This window comes from Sander vitreus, chromosome 5 (assembly GCF_031162955.1).
Source record: "Sander vitreus isolate 19-12246 chromosome 5, sanVit1, whole genome shotgun sequence".
Taxonomy (NCBI): domain Eukaryota; kingdom Metazoa; phylum Chordata; class Actinopteri; order Perciformes; family Percidae; genus Sander; species Sander vitreus.
The window spans coordinates 1684553-1707820 of record NC_135859.1 but is presented as its reverse complement, the minus strand read 5'-3'; the positions used below and the strand labels follow the sequence as shown (position 1 = coordinate 1707820).

Here is a 23268-nt window from a genome sequence, read left to right as displayed (position 1 = left end):
TGATAGGTACACATGATCTACAAATATGATTGTATCACACTGTATTATTATTATTATTTTTTTAATTATTTTTTTTTACAAAATATGCTTCTTCAAGTTGTTAAGTTTATGAATGCAACCGGTTATGTTTTGATAATTTTTCAAAGGAGTGAGGTTTAATTTACAATATATATTGTTTCTCATAGGTTGTTACAATGACTGTCCAACCAGTGAATGAAGAGCGCCCAGAGGCATTTTTCCAGGACTCCCATTGGCTAACGCGTACGTCAATCTCGCGCGGCTCATGGTAGGTTGCAGAGCAGGTGAAGAGTTGACCGTGGTTCAGGGCAACAAACAGCAGCGTACGCCGCCGGGGACATCAATGGTGGAGTACGCGTCCATTCAGGGAAAGGTCTGAGAGAGACCACTACTGGGGCTTACATGGAGAGCTGAAACTGAATATGAGGTTAACGTCCTTAATGATGTACATATCTCCGGTTCTGCTATTTATTTTGTATGTATATATCGGATTTTCCGAAGCTGCACCTCGCATCAGTCCCTACGATGCGTCGCCTATCTCCAGGAAGCCCGGCTCAGCCTCCGACACCTGGGAGACCTTCCACACCGACATGCCTCGTACTTTACCCGAGAGCGAACCTGCTCTCGGGCCTCTAACCGGACTCACACCGTCGCCTGCTATTGTTTCTGCCGGGCCGACCACCACCACCACTACTAGGTCTGTTTCTAAAACGGCAACCACCTTCCAGCCTCCAACAACGGACCCGACCACCACCACTACGTCTACTACTACAGCCCCTGATACTGGAATCATTTCAGCCACTAAAGAACAAATAACAGCGCCGATTTCCAGATTAAACGGCGCACGCAAAAGATCCACCGATGTACAAACATCACTTTTTGCTCCGGAGAAAATGCTGCAGACCATGGTGTCCATGGTTTCCCAGCGCACAGCAAATGATGCCTGGGCAGCAGATAATATTGGCACATTTGTTACCTCAATAGAGAATAGTCAAGGTGAGTAACATTACCTTCGAATAAAATAGCTACCAGGAACAGTGAAAACAGGATCATTCTGATATTTTTTTAATTTATTTTATTTTTTAGCTTTCCTTAAATACACATTACAAAAATAATGGGCTGCATGCATTTTGTGTATTCATTTGCACATTCATGTTCAGACGAGTCTGTGAAGAAGAAGACATCCATGTCTAATTTAGGCTGCCTGAAGGAGCAGGGTGATCGCACGGTGGTTTTGACGCAGAGAACGACCGAACAAACCAGATCGCAACAATGGGCAGACCCCTCAGATTGCACGGTGTACCCCATCAGATAATCATCAAATCCCTATTCATGAACAATTTGCCCAATGTGCATTTTTCGCCTTTTGTGTAGTATATATTATATTCCAGAGGGCTTTTATTATAGGATGAGTGTGCCACATAATACAGTGGGCTGGAAAAGGGGGGCTATGAGGGGGTGCAAGGTTGATCCTGTTGTTATTCAGTCAATTTATCCAATCCATCAGTGCACATAACACCCATACAGACCCGTGATCCTTTTGTGTTAGACCAGACATGTTTGATATTGACAGGAGAAATTACAAGAAGCTGCTAAAATAGCTGCTTCATCCCCTCTATTGTTGTTTGCATGGCAGACACAGAACAAGGCCGTTTAACCAAAATGGCCAGGCAGGCCAAGCCATGAATGAGCAATTGACAGTGGAGCCCCTCCTCTCACACATCCCAGCATCCATGTGGATGTGTTGTTCTCCAGCTAACACAGCAGCACAAGCTGAGGGATCCTGTCCTAAATGGTTGGGGAAAGTCTGCAGAAGCCAAAACAAACCAAGAGGATGTTCCCACTTGCAATTAGGAGATGGAGTTTACTAATACCTTTTTAACAAAAAATATGATATATAATATTCCCCACCCCCTTTTAAGAATATGAATATAAAATAAAAATGGCTTCATATGTTGTTCGCAAGATCTTCTTTTTCCTGTACTGTCTGTCAAAACCTCATTATCTTTCTTCCCAGAAAATACCATGTTCTAGTTGTTGACTTCATGATGACCACAAACCAGAAATAATAAAATCTGTTTAATTTCATATTCTGACTGATATTGACCCGTCCGGGGTCCAGTCCAGTCATGTTTCTTACATTGACCCTTTGTTCTCCACACTCTATACTACCTTACTGTCAGCATTAATCTCAGTGATAGGAGGAGGATTAGTTTTGGTGTGCTGCGGTCATAAATGGCTGGTTCTAATGTTGAAGAGGAAGTCCCAGGACCGGGGTCCTGTTTGTCTCTGTGGTATGTGCAGTATCTGAAAATGTGCATTGAGTGGCTGCTTAAAGATATCCAGATGTTCAATGGAATATTTCAGGTGTGATCCTTGTGAATAGATTTTAATGATATATTTGTATTTGGTGCTGACATGCTTTTGTTGTATGTGGCATTTTTTCATTGTTGTTCTGTTTAGCTAATCGTTGTTTTTTCTTACAAAAATGCCAAACAACGATTGTTCCAGCTTTTCAGTTGTGAAGATTTGCTGCTTTTCTTTGTCTCATGTGACAGTGGATGGGAAAATAGGGGCATATTAATCAATACTGACAAATTAGTTGCAGCCATATTATCCATGTAGGCCTACTTACTTGGGATATATTACTTTGTATTCTGGGTCAGTATTGCAGACAAATTGAGCTTAAATGGTGGCGTGATTAGGCAATTCCTTTAGTAAATCAGTCAGTGTTATTTATTGGCATTCATTTGGATCCCGAAGTCCAAATGAAATCTGCACCTTTGTGTGAGATCATACATTAAAGCTTTACTGTGCCTCATTGAAAGCACCTCCAGGAACCTCTGCACTCTTTATTGTTCATGTGAAAAGGCCACTCACATGACAATAACACACCAACCAACGCGTCACCTGGGTTGACGTCTCGCCCAACTAACAATGCATTCTCTGCCAGGGCAGGGGCCTTACAGACAGATACTAGTGCTTCTACATGCTTTATTTCCTTTGATACATCTCTATGTACTTTCTGAAAGCCAATAACTTGCAACGCCCAAACCATAATTGAAAGTACAGCAATTGTTTCCGTGCAGGGGGGCCTTCCACTGCTGTTTTCTCTGTAGCAGCACAGGCAGGCGAGTAGTAAATCGGGCAGGACAAGAGTTTTGAGACATGACTTGTCCTGAACAGCCTGCCACTGGCGTGTCTGAATACCCGCAATGCTGTCACACCACTTTACAGCAGACGGATAGATGGGAGAGAGGTGAATTCTGATGCAGTTCCCCCCCCCCCTTCTCTCTCCCCTACACACAAGTCCAGTCCAATATACATCAAACCTGTTGTGTGGCTTTACAGATCACCCCCCCATGGCCCCCATCCCACACCTAGAGGAACCCTGACTGCAGTGTGTGGGGTCATATGCATTCACTGGATCTCACACATTCTCAGGCATGATGGGGGCCGACAGTTCTTCAGTGGCCGTCACTGTAGCAAAGGGCCTGACAGTAGGCTATACTCCACAGGCTTGCATAACCATAGGCCTTTCTAAGTTACATAAAAGTCCAAGCATCAGTGAAAGAGGAGCATAATCTGAGTGGGACGCCAGGACCGGAATACATTAAAATTCAGCTGTCCTTTCCTCTTCACTTAGCTGCTAGCTGAGGTATTGTGTGCAATCTGCGTGTATGAAAAACATTTTTATTTTGCTCTCGCAGCTCTTTGTCTGACAGCTAAGCACAGAATGGAGACAGTAGTCAGGCATTCAGTTGTCACTCGCCACACCTAACCTGAGATCAGATGAATAATAGATTGCCGCTCTGTACTCTGCGGGTCATCCCCATGTCTGTCATTATATCCTCTGGTTTCTTGTGTGCACCAGTTTGAACTGTACAAAATCTTTCCTCGACAACACAGCAGGACTCAGTTTACCATCTTTGTTTTAGACTGACATAAATCTTCATGAGGTGAATTCATCATATTGTACATGATGAATTCATGTATGTGTATACCATCCAGGGGTCCAAACTTATTACTCAAAGGTCCGCATCAGATTTTTATTCAAGGTCAGAGGTCCAGGACGATTGAAAATAACAAAATAACGTTTCGTTACTTGGTTTTCATGGTCAACTTTGGTACCAATACCAGTACCTGGAATTCGAGAACTGGGACCCAATGGTACTTTTTCGGTAGCCTACTTTCTCTGTATAATAACAAACAAAATATTTTCAGTTGTAAAAATAAGTCCAAACCTGTTGATCCTATTTACATTTTGTCAATTATTTAGAACATTTTATACACCACACAAAATCAGATCTGTATGGATGATGGATCAACTTCTCTACAATACTGTATACTTTACATCTCTAACATTTATTAAAAAATAGAAAACATTACACATATATTTTATTCATAACACAAGGTATGGGCTGGGTCCAGATTGACTTACCGCTCAGTCCCGATGCAGACCTTGGTCCGGACCTTTAGAAGCCCTAATATACAACATCAAGTAGTATAAAACAAATCTGATGCCAGTGTGCATAAATAATGCTTATTCAAACTTACAAATCATTTTTAATTACAGTATAGGATATAGAAGCAGGCTCATGACTGAAAATACACATGCCCAGGACCTGTACATGCACATTTTCTATAAATGTGCAAATGAAGAGATTTCAGAGTGAGGGGGCTGCCTATGGACAGGTGCCCCGAGCACTTGGGGGTTCCTTGGCAGTGCCCAGCTAGCAGTCCACACTCAGTACTTGGTCTGTACGGGGACTTGAGCCATCGGCTCTCTGGTTCCCAAGCCAAGTCCCTACGGACTGAGCTACTGCCATCCCCAATAGATCATCTAGTGAAAAATAAAATCCAAATATTGTTTAGACTGGTATAGTTATACTTCTGCTTATACATCTCATGCCGTGTTTCCCATTTCCTGTCTCTCTCTTGCACTGTGACACCCCCCTCCATCCACCCAGAGGGTCTCTGTAACTGCAGCAGTGGCGCTGAGGGGATTTTGGACCCGGACGAGTGTGAGCTGAGCACCGGTCAGTGTTCGTGTGTGTCGGGCTACGCCGGTCTGCAGTGTGAGGACTGCGAGGAGGGACACTTCACCAACGGCACCAGCGGCTGCCTACCCTGCGCCTGTGACTCCTTCGGTGCAGTGAACCACCTCTGTGACAGGTCAGGCTGCTTTCTTTAGCGTTTTCACGTGAAGTAACACACCCTCTGGTAACCATGTTGGAGGTGTATATTTGTTGTGTCAACATACTGTAATTGAAGACAAGTGGTTAAGTTCTGTGCTGTGTTTGGCTGGAAAGTTGTCATCTCAGCAGTAATACATTTCATTGAATTTGTATTTAGATATTGTTAACTTGTTTGCCTAAATTAAGGAAAAGATAGTAGTTAGTTAATTTTATATATATATATATATATGTGTGTGTGTGTGTGTGTGTGTGTTTATATAGCCTAATAGGTTTTGTGATGTATGCTCAAGAATCTCACGTGTCTCACAATTTTTGAAGAACCTGTTTTGTTGACTCCTCTGTTTACCGTCATAACTGCTGACTCACTCTTCTTAACCAGCTGGTTGGGCTGCAAGTAATCAAAAACTGCTTCAGTAGCAAAAGGTGTTTCTGGCAACCAGCTAGGCTAATAAGTAGCCTTACCTAGTTGGTTGCAGGCCACATTTTGGCCTTTTGTTGTGGCTCAAAAACTGACATCCATTAAGAGTTTGGTCTCATTTTGGTCGTCATTGCAATATCAACTTGGCAATAAACACATTGCAGAAGGCTGCGACCTTGATCGATCGCAAAATACACTTAGAGATTTTTGAGTTGGTTGAAAGAGAATATCAGTAAAAAAAACTACACTTTAAAATGTTACTGGTCATTTGTTTAATGGTGCTTTTTATGACCAATGTTCAATTTGTTCAATAAAATAATGTTGGAAATTATTTTGTTATTCAACAAGCAATTATCTGTATTTTAGCAGAATCCTGAAAGCAGCAGAACAGCAACACTGAGTACATGTTAATATTTGTTTATTTATCGCAAATAATATTGTTATCTTTGTTTGGGAGGGGAGAGGGAGACACACCTGACAGAGATCTGCACTCTACCAAGTGCACTTCTCTGGTTGCATATGGGTTCCATACACGTTTGCTAAGGAACCATGTGATTAGATGGAGGGAACAAAACTGTCCGGTAGCCAAGCATAAACACAATTGTTGTGTTTACATATTAGCTTTAGTTTAGTTTAACTTTAGTTGTATTGTTAGAATTACCGTAGACATGTAGCCTATATATAAAGATATAGATGGTTAGCTTATTACATTGTTGTGTGTTGTCACATCTATATTTGGTTTGGACCCAAGACACTGGCTGAACTTGGACTTAATTTGCATAAAGAACATGTGATTAGACTTATTTGCATGTAAGTGCAAGCAGCAACCTTAGTTGTGTATTTATTCAGCTAGCCTTCATGAGTAAATGAGAACCAATGTGATGACCACAGAGGGAATGTGGTTTAGGACAGAAAGCCCACCACAGCATTCTGCAGTGTGGGAAAAACAAGACAGCTAATTGTGTCACTGTGATCGAAACTTAGAAACAAATCCTGTTTATTAGACTGTTGAAATTTATGTTGAGCATTAGTGAGTATTTTCAGGTATCTATCAATGTACAATGTACTGTATGCATTATATGTGCAGTGGTTTTTCATTACAAAGCCAGACATGGCCTCTGGAAGATATGAGATGTGCCTGCAAAGTGTCTACAGCTAAAGGAATACTACCTTTAGCAGCAAAAGTGCTGTGGCCTGCCAAGCCCAAACAGACTGTCTGCTGTGAATTAGTGTTTGTTATCTCATAAAGACTGAGAGAAGATGTTCTGGGGCTCAGCTTTGCTCACTTCATCATAACACCATAGCTCTGCAGAGTCATTATTCTGCTCATTGAGTAAGGCCATCATCCCGCAGGCCTCCCTGAAGGCAGCAAAATGTTCAGACGCTGTTTACTCCTTTAAATTACAAGCCAGAAAACACACGGCCGACCTTACATGCAGTTTCTCCACAAGTCACAAGAACTGTGAACTTGGAAAAGAAGCTGCATGTGTGGGTTAGGAACGTGGTAAAAATAGCGGCTGTACTTTCTGCCTCTAACCATGAAAAAGAATGCTACTGCTTTTCAAAAGCTTGAGTCAAATGTCCAATGTGTGGATGATTTGTTTTGTCATGCTCTGGAAAATATGTCACAATGTAGGCTTACATAAGATAAATCCTAACAGGTGTAGTCCTTTGCCTGAAATGCTGTGTCGAGAGGTTAAATTCATGTAGGTGGGAAGGTGCAGGCAGGGGGGTTATTTTTGAGCTTTCACACAGTAACACAGCTAACACAGTCCTTCTCAGACTGTCTGAGCCCAGGCTGGTCACTGCTAACCCAGATAGCCTAGCCCCCTTTAGGAGTTTATCACTGCGAGTTACACAGATTAACCAGCTTTCATACCCCCCAGCCTGCTGCTTAAGGTATCTTTCCCATTAAGTAATGAGGAATCCAGCCGAGATAAAGCCAGTCAGTGCTTTACTTGTGTCAACTGCTATGGGAACACAATGCAATGACAGTGAAAACGGAACCAATAATATAGTGATTTGTATAGAGCCAACAAGCTGCAGAGACATCTTCATACCTTAAGAAATGTAACACAGTGGGCTTTACTGTCTTCATCCTGCCAGAGAGATGCACACTGGGTAGATGAGTTTATAGATTGCATGAAAAAAAATGACACAGTCAGTACATCATTACATCTCATCATACCTGGTTAAACCTCCAGCTAACTTTTCATTTTTATCATTCATCAACAGACCACAATCCATGTAAGATACTGTAGCTAAACTGAAAACTATTGCAAATTGTACAAATTGTACAAATTGGATTATGTACCATTGGTTGCTTGACAACTAGTACTGCCAAAAGTAGAAAATAACCAGCATATCTGGCAAACAAAATTTGCTGCTGCCACAAAGGTTAAAGGGCACTATTGTCTAAATCACCACTGTAAACTGTAGCATTAGCCGTTTTCCGACCAATTAGTTACAGGAACTTAGTTATAGGAAAAGTCCACTTCTAAACAGATCTACTAACTACTCTCCCCCAAAACCGTTTTTTCTATTTGCATTGAGTGGCGGCTGTCCTGCGAGTTTTGTCAAGCCCGCAGGACACGCTTGTGGAGTTTAACTCTGAAAAGACAGTTAACCACAGGTTCCCGTTAATCTTATGATGGACATGTGTTGTGATATTTAAACAAACGATCCGTCAACAGCGAAATAAAAAAGCCTCTTATTTACGAGAGCGGTCTGAGAGACCTCCAGCTCACAGCGAGGTCTCTGAGCAGGACTGGCCGAGCGACGAGCTAGAAGCCGGGGCAGGCGCTTGCTGGCTGTCGCCTCACTTCATGGAGCTTCTGAACTCCGAAAACTTTGAAGCAAATTGTCAATTCGGCATCAATTTTCGCAAGACCGCCTATATTAGAAATCTAAACAGTTGGTTTCTCGCCTAAAACGTTGTCAGAAGTAAATTTAATGATGAATAAGATGACAAAAATGTTAAAATGGTCCCGTTGTTGGTCTGTCTGTACCGGAAACCGGACCCTCGTTGACCTAGGTTCAGATGCTGAAAAGGGAACAACGAAAAGACCCTGCCGTGAAGTAGGAGCTGAAAGAGTTACAGGAACTGTGGCCAGAGAGACTTAAAAATCCCCAAATTGGTCCAGTCGGAACACCAGAAAAAAAGGGTTCTAGGAATTTTATGTTCTAGGAACTGCAAAAATCCCTGCGGTCGGAAAGCAGCAATTAAGAGTCATTCTTCATAGAAACTAGCCCCAGACCAAAAGTACACAGGGTCAAACAGTGTAGGACACATGCAGGTTAACAGGAGCAGTGATAGCCTTTATCTGCGTCTAGTGTTAATTTGCACTTTAGTTGCGGTCCCCTAATGTTATAGGATAGATGACAGGCCCTCTAATTTATACTCCGAGAAGAGCTGACTTGGCCAGTGTGCTTTCATGATTTCACTCCATCATTCTCATTTACAACCAGTTAGGATGTCAGGAGTGTTGATAGACTCACACTGGAGAAGCAGGTTCACTTTCAGATACCTGAGAGCTGACTGTCAGCGCAGCATGACGGAACAGCTGCAGAGTTCAGATTTGTATTCACAAAAGACAATCACACATGTGCAACTCAAGCATGATTTATACTTCTGCGTAAAATCTACGCCGTAGCTACGTACGCAGGTACGTGGAGACACAAACCTACCCCGTAGCCTGACGTGCACCTCTCGAAAAATGTAACAACACGTCGCGGCGACGCACGTCGGGGCTTGGTTGCGTTGCGTTTCCCCCGACTCATTTCCTGGTTCTCCTCCATAAACAACATGCAATCAAGGAGAGGGTTAACTTTTCCTGCTACAGATTTCCACCGTGGTCAGAAAGACCAGGGGAGACACTTTGTTTTTCTCACTGTGACGCGCTCGAGATTGTATTGCAGTGATTTATTCCTCCACACGTAAAATACCACTAGCACTGCAGTTACCAAATGTAAAGTTACTTTGTGAGTCAAAATAAGTGCGTTAGTGCTGCGGTCAACAGGAAGTGTTCGCTCCCAGGCTCACCCCCTCTCTGTCAAAGCCCAAAAAACCCCAGGTGAACAGGAGAATCAAACAAATCACTTCCGCTCAAACCGCGATGAAAACACCCACCACCTACAATATAAGTGCACAATATAATAATCAATAAATAATATAAATGAGACCATAAACGGCATACAATATGTGGCTCCTACACTCACTATGACTCTAGCATCACTACTCGCTCCGAAGATAATCGCTGTCACTCTCTCACGTCTCCCTCGCTCTACCACACACATGTCGGCTCGACGCTCACACCAACGCACAAGTATAAACATCAGGCCATTTACGTAGGCTACGGCGAAAGCTCTGCGTGGAGCCTCCGCACAACCATAAATCAGGCTTCAGTCTGAGCTGTTAAGGAGTGTTTGCTGTGATTAAGCAGTCCCACAGATCCCCTCTAAAAGGCTCTCTTTTGTGAAGACCTAAGATCTGGATTTGTGCCTGGCTTTGGTTATGACATGATGCCGACTCTGCTGCAAACACTGAGCTCTGTTAAGAATGTCCCTTGTGTTTTTGAAGTCTGTTGTTGTTGGTGGTGCATTTTTCTGAATAGCTGGCCAAATATAGATGACATGACATTACAAGGAGATATTTCCAGCAGCTAGGACTGACTGTAATAGAAGACTTATTTTCAGCTATCTAAAACATCAATGTAGACATCAGAATTCTGCATCAGTTCCTTTGAATTAAAAAGAGCAAAAAAATATTTTGCATAGTCATTCAGCAATATCATATAAAAAGAAACACCCTATGGAAGATCAATTTGTTCTCCAATAACCTCAAAGAAGCAGCAAGCACAGAAGCCATAACACACGTTTCTTTTTGAGTAAGGATCCCTCAATACCCTCAAACTATGGATCAGACTTGATTCACAGAAAAATAAAACCCACTTTGCATTTGGACTCCACTTTGCCCTCAAATGGCACCATTTGTTCTCAGTGTTGGGTTATGAAGTTGAGACTGCTGAATGACCCGCTGTGCTCTCTAACAGCAGAAATCAAATGTGGAAACAGCCATCCATCAGTACAAATAAGCACCAAGCTCATATCAGGGCCTCAGGTTGTTGATTAACTCAGCTTTCACCAGAATTGCTGATAATGACGTGAGCTATGCTCACTGGCTCGACAGTGGAGGTTTGTCTTTAGCCAACTAGTACAGGGCTCTGCCATTCAGGGGAAATGAAGTGTGCATCTGGCAAAAACAAAGCTTGCTGTTACAAATAGATTTTGATAGCCAGCCTTGTCTCTGGGAAAAATATCAAAGGCTTATATTATTTCTATTGGCAGTCCAGGGGCCCATTTCAGGAAGGAGGTTTAACACACTCTGAGTCGAACCCTGAACTCTGGGTTGATTTACCCTGAGATGGGAAAGTTTGTGGTTCCAGAACAGCTGATTTGAGTTGGTTCAATCCACTCAGAGTAGGTTTACTCAGAGTTTTTTTTAAGATAATTTTTTTGGGCTTTTCCGCCTTTAACTTTTGATAGGACAGCGAGGTGGGAGAGGGGGAAACTCAGAGTTTTCACTAAACCTGGGGCCCGTTTCAGAAAGCAGGTTTAGTGAAAACTCTGAGTTAGTTAACCCTGAGATGAGGGAAACTCTGGGTTTTCTGTTTCAGAAAGTCAGTTACTATGGTAACTGAGTCTGTGAAACCTCGAGTTTCTCTCAGTCTCCTCCCTCTGATACAGCTGATGGAGTATACTTGCGCCTTTAATAATAATAGTAATACATTTATTTATGAAGCACTCAACACAGCTGTTATAAAGTGCTTAACAAGACATAAAAAAAACCTTAAAGTGCTCATATTATGTTCATTTTCAGGTTCATAATTGTATTTAGAGGTTGTACCAGAATAGGTTTACGTGGTTTCATTTTCAGAAAACACCATATTTTTGTTGTACTGCACATTGCTGCAGCTCCTCTTTTCACCCTGTGTGTTGAGCTCTCCGTTTTAGCTACAGAGTGAGACATCTCACTTCTGTTCCATCTTTGTTGGGAGTCGCACATGCACAGTACCTAGGTAAGGACTACTAGCCAGTCAGAAGCAGAGTATGAGGGCGTGCCCTGACAGTACCTAGGTAAGGACTACTAGCCAGTCAGAAGCAGAGTATGAGGGAGTGCCCTGACAGTACCTAGGTAAGGACTACTAGCCAGTCAGAAGCAGAGTATGAGGGCGTGCCCTGACAGTAGCTAGGTAAGGACTACTAGCCAGTCAGAAGCAGAGTATGAGGGCGTGCCCTGACAGTAGCTAGGTAAGGACTACTAGCCAGTCAGAAGCAGAGTATGAGGGCGTGCCCTGACAGTAGCTAGGTAAGGACTACTAGCCAGTCAGAAGCAGAGTATGAGGGCGTGCCCTGACAGTAGCTAGGTAAGGACTACTAGCCAGTCAGAAGCAGAGTATGAGGGCGTGCCCTGACAGTACCTAGGTAAGGACTACTAGCCAGTCAGAAGCAGAATATGAGGGCGTGCCCTGACAGTACCTAGGTAAGGACTACTAGCCAGTCAGAAGCAGAGTATGAGGGCGTGCCATGCTAGCAGCTAGGCGAGCATTATAACGTGTGTTCCAAAGTGACCACGTTTGTCTCTGAAGTAAAGGCTGGACTACAATAGAGCTGTTTGGAGCAGTTTGTGAACAGTGTTTTCTGTTGGAGATGGTAAGTCCCTTTTGTAAACCTATAACATGCACAAAACTATATATAACACAATAAAGGAAAGGGAAAAAGCCAAAAAGCAGAATATGAGCACAGATTACAGTCATGTAGGGCTGCAGCTATCGATTATTTTAGTAATCGAGTATTCTACTGATTATTCCATCGATTAATCAAGTAATCGGATAAGAAATACTTTTGTTTTATTGAAGAGCAATAATAAACAATAGTTTGGTTAAATTTTCGGAAAAAGCAAAATTTTTGTTGCCTACATTGCTTACAATATCATCTCTCAAAAAACTAAACATATGAAGTGCATTTAAGTGCCATATTACATTGTAAAATTTTTAAAGAAAATATTTTTTTTAGGTGTGCTTGAGTGGCAGAGGTGAGTGTGTGTTGGTGTTGTAAAGTGTTAACTTAGCAATAGGCAAACCTAGGACAACATAACCAAATGAAACCAAACCTTGGTGTGTCTGTGGAGACAGCCAGAGCAGAGAGAGGGGAAGAGACAGAGGATACTGCAGCTTAAGGAACCTCAGCACACCAGGCCCAGAGAGCTGAGTTGCTCTAATTAGTGACCTGCAAACGGAAGGTTAGAAACACACCTCCACAATGTCAACAGCAAAAACACTCCAAAATGACACCACAGGGGCATCACAAGTCATAAACCAAAGTATTGGTCAAATTGTAATGTTGGTGGTAGATGTAAAGTCAAAAGATCAATGAAGTCATTTGGATTCATCCTCTGGGGACCATATGCAAAGTTCCATGATAGTCCAGTACTTTTCAACCCCAAAAGGAGGGGCGACATGGCTGGCCTATTTACATATACAGTGGGGAGAACAAGTATTTGATACACTGCCGATTTTGCAGGTTTTCCTACTTACAAAGCATGTAGAGGTCTGTAATTTTTATCATAGGTACTCAACTGTAAGAGACAGAATCTAAAACAAAAATCCAGAAAATCACATTGTATGATTTTTAAGTAATTAATTTGCATTTTATTGCATGACATGACAAGTATTTGATCACCTACCAACCAGTAAGAATTCCGGCTCTCACAGACCTGTTAGTTTTTCTTTAAGAAGCCCTCCTGTTCTCCACTCAATACCTGTATTAACTGCACCTGTTTTGAACTCGTTACCTGTATAAAAGACACCTGTCCACACACTCAATCAAACAGACTCCAACCTCTCCACAATGGCCAAGACCAGAGAGCTGTGTAAGGACATCAGGGATAGCATTGTAGACCTGCACAAGGCTGGGATGGGCCAATAGGACAATAGGCAAGCAGCTTGGTGAGAAGGCAATAACTGTTGGCGCAATTATTGAAAATGGAAGAAGTTCAAGATGACGGTCAATCTCACTCGGTCTGGGGCTCCATGCAAGATCTCACCTCGTGGGGCATCAATGATCATGAGCAAGGTGAGGGATCAGCCCAGAACTACACGGCAGGACCTGGTCAATGACCTGAAGAGAGCTGGGACCACAGTCTCAAAGAAAACCATTAGTAACACACTACGCCGTCATGGATTAAAATCCTGCAGCGCACGCAAGGTCCCCCTGCTCAAGCCAGCACATGTCTAGCACCGTCTGAAGTTTGCCAATGACCATCTGGATGATCCAGAGCAGGAATGGGAGAAGGTCATGTGGTCTGATGAGACAAAAATAGAGCTTTTTGGTCTAAACTCCACTCGCCGTGTTTGGAGGAAGAAGAAGGATGAGTACAACCCCAATAACACCATCCCAACCGTGAAGCATGGAGGTGGAAACATCATTCTTTGGGGATGCTTTTCTGCAAAGGGGACAGGACAACTGCACCATATTGAGGGGAGGATGGATGGGGCAATGTATCGCAAGATCTTGGCCAACAACCTCCTTCCCTCAGTAAGAGCATTGAAGATGGGTCGTTGCTGGGTCTTCTGCTGACAACGACCCGAAACACACAGCCAGGGCAACTAAGGAGTGGCTCCGTAAGAAGCATCTCAAGGTCCTGGAGTGACCTAGCCAGTCTCCAGACCTGAACCCAATAGAAAATCTTTGGAGGGAGCTGAAAATCCGTATTGCTCAGCGACAGCCCCGAAAACCTGAAGGATCTGGAGAAGGTCTGTATGGAGGAGAGGGCCAAAATCCCTGCTGCAGTGTGTGCAAACCTGGTCAAGAACTACAGGAAACGTATGATCTCTGTAATTGCAAACAAAGGTTTCTGTACCAAATATTAAGTTCTGCTTTTCTGATGTATCAAATACTTATGTCATGCAGCAAATGTTCAATGTTCAACAATCCTAATGACATTTCCTCCTCTTGTTGGCTCAGTATGTGGCATTCTGCCTGCAGTTTTCCTACAAATCATGTGATGTGAAATGCACACACACAGGTCATGCCAATATTTGACAAAAGAGCTGAATTAACCACTTGTATCCGTCATAGCATTCGTGTCAGCATTGTATTTGGGTCAGCTCCTGTGGGCATTGTCTGTAAGGCCTTTCTTTTCACAATACTGTATGGAAGGCGCCACAGTCTGTAATGAAATATTGATTTTGGGTGCAGATGTTTCCGCCTCTGCATCATGTATCATTGCCATCAGTCTATCTTTACTCTGCATCAATGCATCCATCGCGGTGTCTGTACTAGGCACAACTGCTAGAGGAAATACAAAACTTGTTGTATTTTTACCCTTTAGTTTAAAACATTATTTTTTTCTATTATAGCAGTGCTCCAGGTATACTGTAGATGTTTTATATCAAGTTGCTTGTGTTGTGGAATTTCCAGCTTATGAATTCATGCTGTGTAAGATGAGACAATGGTACGCCAGGTTTCATTCAGGTCAGTGTCCAACATAACCTCATAACCTTTCCAGGCAGAGGAATACTTCAACTCTGTGCCTCCATAGATGACGGGAGACGTAGCAGCTGTATGATAAGACGGTGCTGCCAAGGCCATAGAGAAAGTAAACACATAACACATTTTGTTGTGCTGAGATATTTGGGCACCTGCAATATCTTTGTTTTCGTTTGAAGGTACAGCTAAATTTAATGCCTCCAGCATGAGTTTAAAGCACTTTTTGGAAGACAGGAACTTCAGAAGTTGGGATGGCACCCACACTGTTGAGTCTTCATTAACTTCTCCTGTTTAATTCATCAAAGTCTCCCGAACCTTCACGTATGTGAAATGAGTTGTGCTGCTCCTGAGATTTTCCTTAACAGCTTCAACAATATATATATTGAAAAAAAGCCTTGCAATCATTTTTTGCAATTGTTATCATTGGCTTAAATATCTGTTGCAAAGAAAATATATAAAGTTTAATAGTAGGCAACGTTTTGGTACTAGACCATCTTCAGGTAAAAAGGCGCGATTTTGCCTGAAGATGGTCCAGTACCAAAACGTTGCCTACTATTAAACTATATATATTTTCTTTGCAAGTAAGACAGCGTGCAGGAGTTTCTTTGGAACTTTTGACCTGATTGTGATATGTATGTGCAAAGTATTTTTCTGTACTCAAATATCTGTAAAATTCTTTTAAGAATCAAACATGAGCTGGTTTTGCAGTTTGAAACTAAAATGTAAAGCAACAGCACCTGCTTTTAGTCATGCATTTGACGAGAGTGTGTTGCTGCCTAATCAAGTGGAAGCAGGGAGCTCACTCCCAGCATCCTGCTGTCACCAGAAAGCAGCAGTGGGCTGCAGGACTGCAGTGTTAAAGCCACGTGTCCAGCTCCTGACTGATGGCCACACTCAGGCGACCTGCAGTCAGTGGGCTTCACTGCACTGCCCCATCTGTGGCTGGGTGTCTATTGCAGATACACAGATGTGCAGGACTTATACTGCCTTCTGAATAAATGCCTCATAGTAGGGCTGAATCGAATTGCGATATTTCTGCCAGATATTGCGATTATGATTTGATTTGCGATTATTATTTTTTAAGGTATAGCTAAATTTCAATATTAACTGTCTAACAGATAAAACATGTCATGGAGCATTATAACATGATACACCATCTAAACTGCTCTATATTCTTATGCAAGGATGAGAACATAGATATGAATTGCTAGCAATAAGTGTTTTTCTTTTAATAAGCATGAAACATTGAACAGTCAAACACAAAACATTTATCGCAAAAGCTAAAGTTATAATAATAAAAACTATTCGAATAAAAGCATATTAGTACTTTCCTGTAAACCGAAATTTCAGATAAGCCTCAGTTCAATAGCAGCATCTACATGTTGCACCTTCTACCATCATGTTAAATAAAGTAATAATCCACTGAAAAAAGGACATTTCTGTTAACAATCTGTGATATGTATATCCAGCATTTATCTTGTGAAAAAAACCCACCACATGTTACACCAAACATTCAAAATTCAAATTTGATTTATTGCATTCTTCACGATTAGCTAATCGCATTCATTTAGATCCCGATTTCAATTTGAAAACGATTAGTTTACTACCTCATAGTTATTCATTGATGTTCAGACCCTGATGGAATGTGTTTAGCATAGCTTAGCACAAAGACTGGAAACAGGGGGAGACTACCGAGCTTCCAACCCTTGCTCCTCCAAAAGGGCAAAATTTAATTATTTTCAACAACTGCCAAGTTTCATATTTGCACATTATATCCATTTTGTATTGATTGTATCCACTTTGTATCCATTATACCCATTATATCTGCTGAACATGTATATAAATAGAGATTGTGGTTTTAGGAGGATCTATTTATTGACTAACAACTGCTCTGTCCAGTGCCTGAATGCAGCATCTCTAACTTTCTGTACACAGAGAAGGGTTGCTGGCTTTGAGCTCTGTTATATCTCTAATGTCAACAAGACCCAACTGACTCCTGAATGGATTTGTGACTAGCGCGCTAACAAGATACAACCTGTAAACAGGACAGGTTTCAAATAGTTTTAAAGTGTTGGCTGGGGCGATTCCAGGATTTTTTAAGTGGGGTGGCTTAGGGGTGGCCCAGGGGATTTTATCAGAATACAGCATAGAAAATCTGCTTAGAAATATTGGATAGGATAGAACAACACACTGTAATTTAGCTAAATAAAACACATCATTATTAATTTCACTTGTTTTTATTTTCAACAAATTGTGTATCTAAATACAATACACACATTTTTATGGGCTCTTAAGGCAAAAATGTGGATAATCATAATTGAAACATTAATTGGTCATGTGACAAGGGCTGGGAAGATTTTTTTTCTTCACAGAACCATATAAAAATAAAGTGCAACACACTTACAATAAACTTGCCTCAAACTTCAACAAGGAAAGCTCACTTGCTGTCCACAGTTTTCAGATAACGGGAAACGGAACAGAAATGAAGTGCAATACACAATTTATTTCTTACAGCAACAAGTGCTCTACAGCGAGTACACAGTTGTCATACAATGTGTGTTTAAAGTAGATCCCCGTTTACCAAATGGAAAGGCAGCCATTGGCAGAAGAGGCAGCAAAGGGACACTACTCTGATCCAATGGAAATCAAGTTTGTCAGATTGACAGCACTCTAGCCCAATGGATTGGGGGGGGACCGGTGGGGGCAATTATATTTTAGGGGGGTCAGGTGCCACCCCATGCCCCCCTCTAGTCCCGCCCCTGAGTGTTGGAGTTGGCAGTTTCCGATTGCCTCCAGTCTTTGTGCTAAGCTAGGCTAAGCTTGTACTTGATGATCTTTTTCATTTATAATTCAATTCAATTTTTCAATCACTTAAGTGTACACTTCCAACACAAATATATCGACAGATAATATAAGCTGTAACATCTAACAAAATGAAATATTTCACATCTGACTCTGGCCAAGATGCCAATTTCACAAACTTTTGGAATTGTTAATTTGAAGAACCGCTCAATCCAAACATTTCTTTATAGTTTTCAGTGGAATGTTTCAGTAGCTACGTTTCCATCCAATTGTCAATCGAATTATCTGAAGTTCGGTAAAAAAAACTCATGCGAATAAAGCTGGTGAAAGTGTGTTTCCATCCAACGGCTTTAAAGCAAATAAAAACCTGTGCGTAATGACGTCACATGCTGTTTTGCGATCAAATTGGTATATCGAACTGATTTGAGACATTTTAAGGGGTTTCCATTCATTTTCGCACTGAATCAACAACATTCAAGCGAACAAAGTTTTGCTAGACAAAATGGATCGCGCCATCTACCAACAAATGATCAATACTGCAAAGTTGTAATAGTGCTTATGTGCCAGCTGATAGCGACATATCAAGCTATAATAAGAAAACAACGACGCTATCAACACATTGCTATGATGATGCAGAGTCACGTAAACACCCGACGACAGCGGAGGCGGCCTGTGGTGTGGGGACGACAGCGCTATATTTTGCTCTTGAATTAAATTCAAAAAGTCTCTCGTCTCCTCGTTGGTCCACTTCCATCTGTCTTTGTTGACCCCCGCCATGTGTGCAAACGGGGAGGAAATACTGGGTGGAAATGAACTACAACTACTTCTTCTTCGTTTTATGGGGGGTTGCAACCATAAAATGACCTAAAACTTAATTGCAATTCATTATTTATTCGGCAAATAACGTTTCCATCAGCGTTTATCGCATAAGCCGTATATCGATCAAGATAAAATCCGATGAGACCGAACGTATTTCCTTTGAGTCGATATTCATGAAATTCAATCGAATTTTACTGTTTCCATAAGGCATTTTTCATTCGATATCACTTAATTTGGATAAAAAGGTGTGGATGGAAACATAGCTAGAGTCTAATGAGCGTTTTCCATTTACACGTCAGCATTTGTCAAACCTGGCTTTAACCCTGTTGCATGCACTGTATTGTTTCACAATCCACAAATATATTATATAATGACAATAAACAAGCTAGAAAACATTCCAAATTCCACCTACATGACTACATGACTTGGACATGTTGTAGCCTTTCGTCTGAAAACGTTACCTCTCCTAAATATGTGGACGTGTCCACACTTGTGTTGAGGACTCTGGACAGCGGAGACTGGCATGAGCCAGCACGGTGGAGCAGAGATCACAAGTCCTGATGCTGTTTTGCTTAACACACCCTTTCAGGGTTTTGGCTGCCAGCCAACAATGCAACTAAACCTGCTTGCTGTAGTTCCCTGTTTTATTTTTGACAACTATTCACTTCTTGCTAATTAAACTGGTGATCACATCCTTGTTGCACAGAGGATGTTTGCGACTTTCTGCTCTTATCCGACACATGTTACAGCCGATGGCCAGCACTTCGGCGGCAGCCGCAGAAATGGGGTTAAGCTTTGTCGCCCATGTTATACTGACCTACTTAACATGCAGATCTGACGCAGAGCGGCTGGGCCAGTGCAGGGAAATCACACCGAAACCATAACAACCCCCTCCTCCTGGCCAAGATGGCACAAATTAACAGCAGGATTACTGCTCATCGAGGGACAAGGTTTCAGCATCTCACAAGTACGTTTGGGTTAGGGCTGCACAATATATTGTGTTTTTTATCGTCATTTCAATATCAACTGGTGCAATAAACGCATCATGAAAGGCTGTGACATATCGCAAAAGAAAATATCAGCAGAAAACTGCAATTTATAATGTAACTGTCATTCTTTTTTTAGTGGTGCCTTTTATATTCAGTTCAATGTGCAATTTGTTCAATAAAAGAATGTTGGAAATGAAAATAATTTTCTTTTTATTTGTTTTAACTCAATTATTTTAGTGGAATACTGGAAGCAGCAGAAAGGCAGAACTGAGTACACTTTATCTGTTTATTTATCGCAAGTGTAATGTAATCGCGATATTCAACAATGTTATTGCATATTTTCCTCATATCAGGCAGCCCTAGTTTGGGTGTCGCCAATGATTTCCCAAATTGATTCAATTCCGATTCACAAGGCCCCAATGTAACATGTAACATGTAATATGTTACGTTTAGGAAAATGGCGGACCCAGAAATGCAGGGACAGCAGGGCGTACTTTTTTTTTTGCAGGATGATAGGGGAAGACTCATGAATATTCATTAGGGAACTCATCCCTGAATGGCTAGTACTCGTTGCCTGCTCTGGTTGGGTTGGTTAGGGATTGGTTATGGTTAGGGTAAGGATGTCAGGGTGAGCCACCATCCTGCAAAAAAAAAAAACTCGCCAGCAGGGCAGTGGTGAGCTTGAGGATTTAATAAAAATAAAAAGTGATACAACAAAGGGTTCTGAAGACAGCAGGCAAAAATAGTTCCAAACGTTGAGGAAGCCAAAAGACCAGGAATCACAAAAAACTGGAACACCGAGACTAAGACTTAGACACAATGACCTGACAACAGACAAAGACAACACAGAGACTACCCTCGTTACCTTGTGTACAGAAATACACAAGGTAACGAGAGTGAAACAAGGAACAGGTGAAACACATCAGGGGTGGAAGACAATCACAGAGGTGGGAAAACGCAAGGCAGGAAGTAAAACAAGACAAGACATAGGAGACTACAAATAAAGCATAAAACATACACAACCATGACAGTAATTACATTTTTGATTCAAAATCAATTGGGTTAGGGAAATACAAAAGGTGACTGTCCTGGGGCAAGTTAAGTTTAGGCACCAAAACCTGTAGTCGTGTTTTGTTAAAGGGTAACTACCATTTTCTTCAACCTGGACCCTATTTTCCTATGTTTTTGTGTCCAAGTGACTGGGATGGGAACAACAATCTTTGACATTGGTCCGGTATTAAGCAAGATTGCTGCAGTCTGCAGCGGTGAAACAAGCTACAATACAAGTTAATAGGGCAATTGTCCAGCTTGTATTTACCTTCACAAAAGTGCTCGTTTTGCCGCTGACAGACTCAGATTATTATTCTAAGTGTCTGACAACATTATGGAAAGGATCCCTTCAGAGATAGACCTTTTTAAAACCTCTTTGAGACCTTTCTGTTTAACCAAAAACAGGTCTGAAGTCGCTAGCGCTAAACCCACCAGACTCCATTTAAAAAAAGTAATACTTTTAGCGTGTATAGCGCCAACATATTTTCACATGTAAATCGGTAAAATATGTGTTTATTCCAACCAAAACTAGAGTTATGATGGTTGGAAAAGTGGAAAGATGACCCATAACGGCTTTTCGTAGTTTTATTTTGTTTCTGTCGACTTTGAATGAAGAGTAATTTACTATTCTAAATTTACTGTTTATTTACATAGAGTCTGGTGGGTTTAGCAAACCGATTTTGCAGATGTTTTTATGTTTAAAAAAAGAATCTTACTCTTTAAGAGAAAGGTCGTCCTCCTTAGAAACCCTTCCCATAATGTTGTCAGACACTTAGAATAATAATCTGAGTCTGTCTGTGGCAAAACGAGCACTTTTGTGAATGTAAATACAAGCTGGACAATTGTCCTATTAACTCACATTGTAGCTTGTTTCACCGCTGCCGACTGCAGCGTTCAAACTTAATACTGGACCAATGTCAAATATTATTGTTCCCATCAGTCACTTAGACACAAGAACATAGGAAAATAGGGTTGAAAAAAAGGTAGTTACCCTTTAACTTTCTCTTCGAGCCCGCCACGTGATGTGAGTTTGTGGTGGGTTATATTTGTACATCCATGGCAGCAGTGGAGTGTAACTAAGTACATTTACTCCAGTACTGTACTTAAGTTCAAATAGCCGTACTTGGACTTTACTTGAGTCTTTTCTTTTCATGCCACTTTCTACTTCTACTCCGCTACATTTCAGAGAGAAATATTGTACTTTTTACTCCGCTACATTCATCTTATCGTAGTTACTTTACACATCAAGATTTCTGCACACAAAACACATGTAGTTTATAAAATCTGATGTTTTATTCTAAATGAAAGTAGCTAACAATATAACGGCTACAAGTCCAGCTGAAATAATTAGCCGATTAAACACTTCGTCACGGTTGTGAATTGAGTTGTGCGGCTCTCTAACAGCTTGGACAATATGTATACTGAAAAAAATTCCTTGCAATCATTTTTGAAATTGTCATTGTTGGCTCAAATATCTCAAACACACACAGTAAATTGACAGAACTGTTTTTTTATTGTTTCCAGTTTCTAAAATGTGAGGATTTTTCTGCATTGAGTGCTTTTACTTTTTATACTTTAAGTACATTTTCCTGATGATACTTAAATACTTTAGCCTAAGTCACATTATCACTGCAGGACTTTTACTTGTAACAGAGTATTTTTACAGTATGTTATTAGTAATTGTACCCAGGTAAAGGATCTGAATACTTCTTCCACCACTGACCCAGGGTGAAAAGACCGATTTTGGGATTTTATTAATCGATATCAGATCACTCAAACAAAAATACATTTGAATTGGAAAATTGATTATTTTAACCCAGCCCTACTCATTAGCCTCATTTCAGATAATGATTCCTTCCCCCCTTCATTAGATAACAAGCTTATTATTTTTGATCTGCTCACAGTCTAAGATGAAGGTCCAACGACAGATTGTGCTGCATTGCTACAGGTCAGTGTCTGACTGACTGCTAGTCAGAGCAGAGAACAGGCCATGCTGGTGCATTAAGCAGCATGATTTATTTAGTGTATGCTCATTTCCTTTATCGCTTTATACAGATTTACACCACATTTGATGGATTTCCAGCCTTAATCATATGAGATATTTGTTATATTACAGCTAAGTTAATGGAAAACTCTTTAATTACCAGCCTTGATTGTGTTATTCTGTTATAGTGGCTGCATAGCTAGGACTTAAAATTTTGCAACTCATAGTTTGCAAGCCTTTTTTCCTCTTATTCTATCGTAGGGATGAGCAAAATATCGATATTATCTCGCCACGATATATGAGGATATATCATCTTAAATTTTGAATATCCTAATATCGTGATATGACATGAGTGGTTTTAAAGGCTGCATTACAGTAAAGTGATGTCATTTTCTGAACTCACCAGACTTACTAGCTGTTTTATTATTTGCCTTTACCCAC

General features: G+C 41.2%; 1 protein-coding gene across 1 annotated transcript in view; it reads left to right on the top strand.

Annotated features, from left to right (window-relative positions):
- The first annotated feature begins 301 nt into the window (after window positions 1-301).
- The window catches only part of LOC144517827 (multiple epidermal growth factor-like domains protein 9), a 49745-nt gene continuing 26778 nt past the window's right edge, over window positions 302-23268 (top strand). Inside the window, exons 1-2 of the mRNA XM_078250002.1 lie at window positions 302-1014; window positions 4989-5193. Coding sequence (XP_078106128.1) covers window positions 441-1014; window positions 4989-5193 — 779 coding nt within the window. The 5' untranslated portion in view covers window positions 302-440. The remainder of the gene's footprint in view (window positions 1015-4988; window positions 5194-23268) is intronic.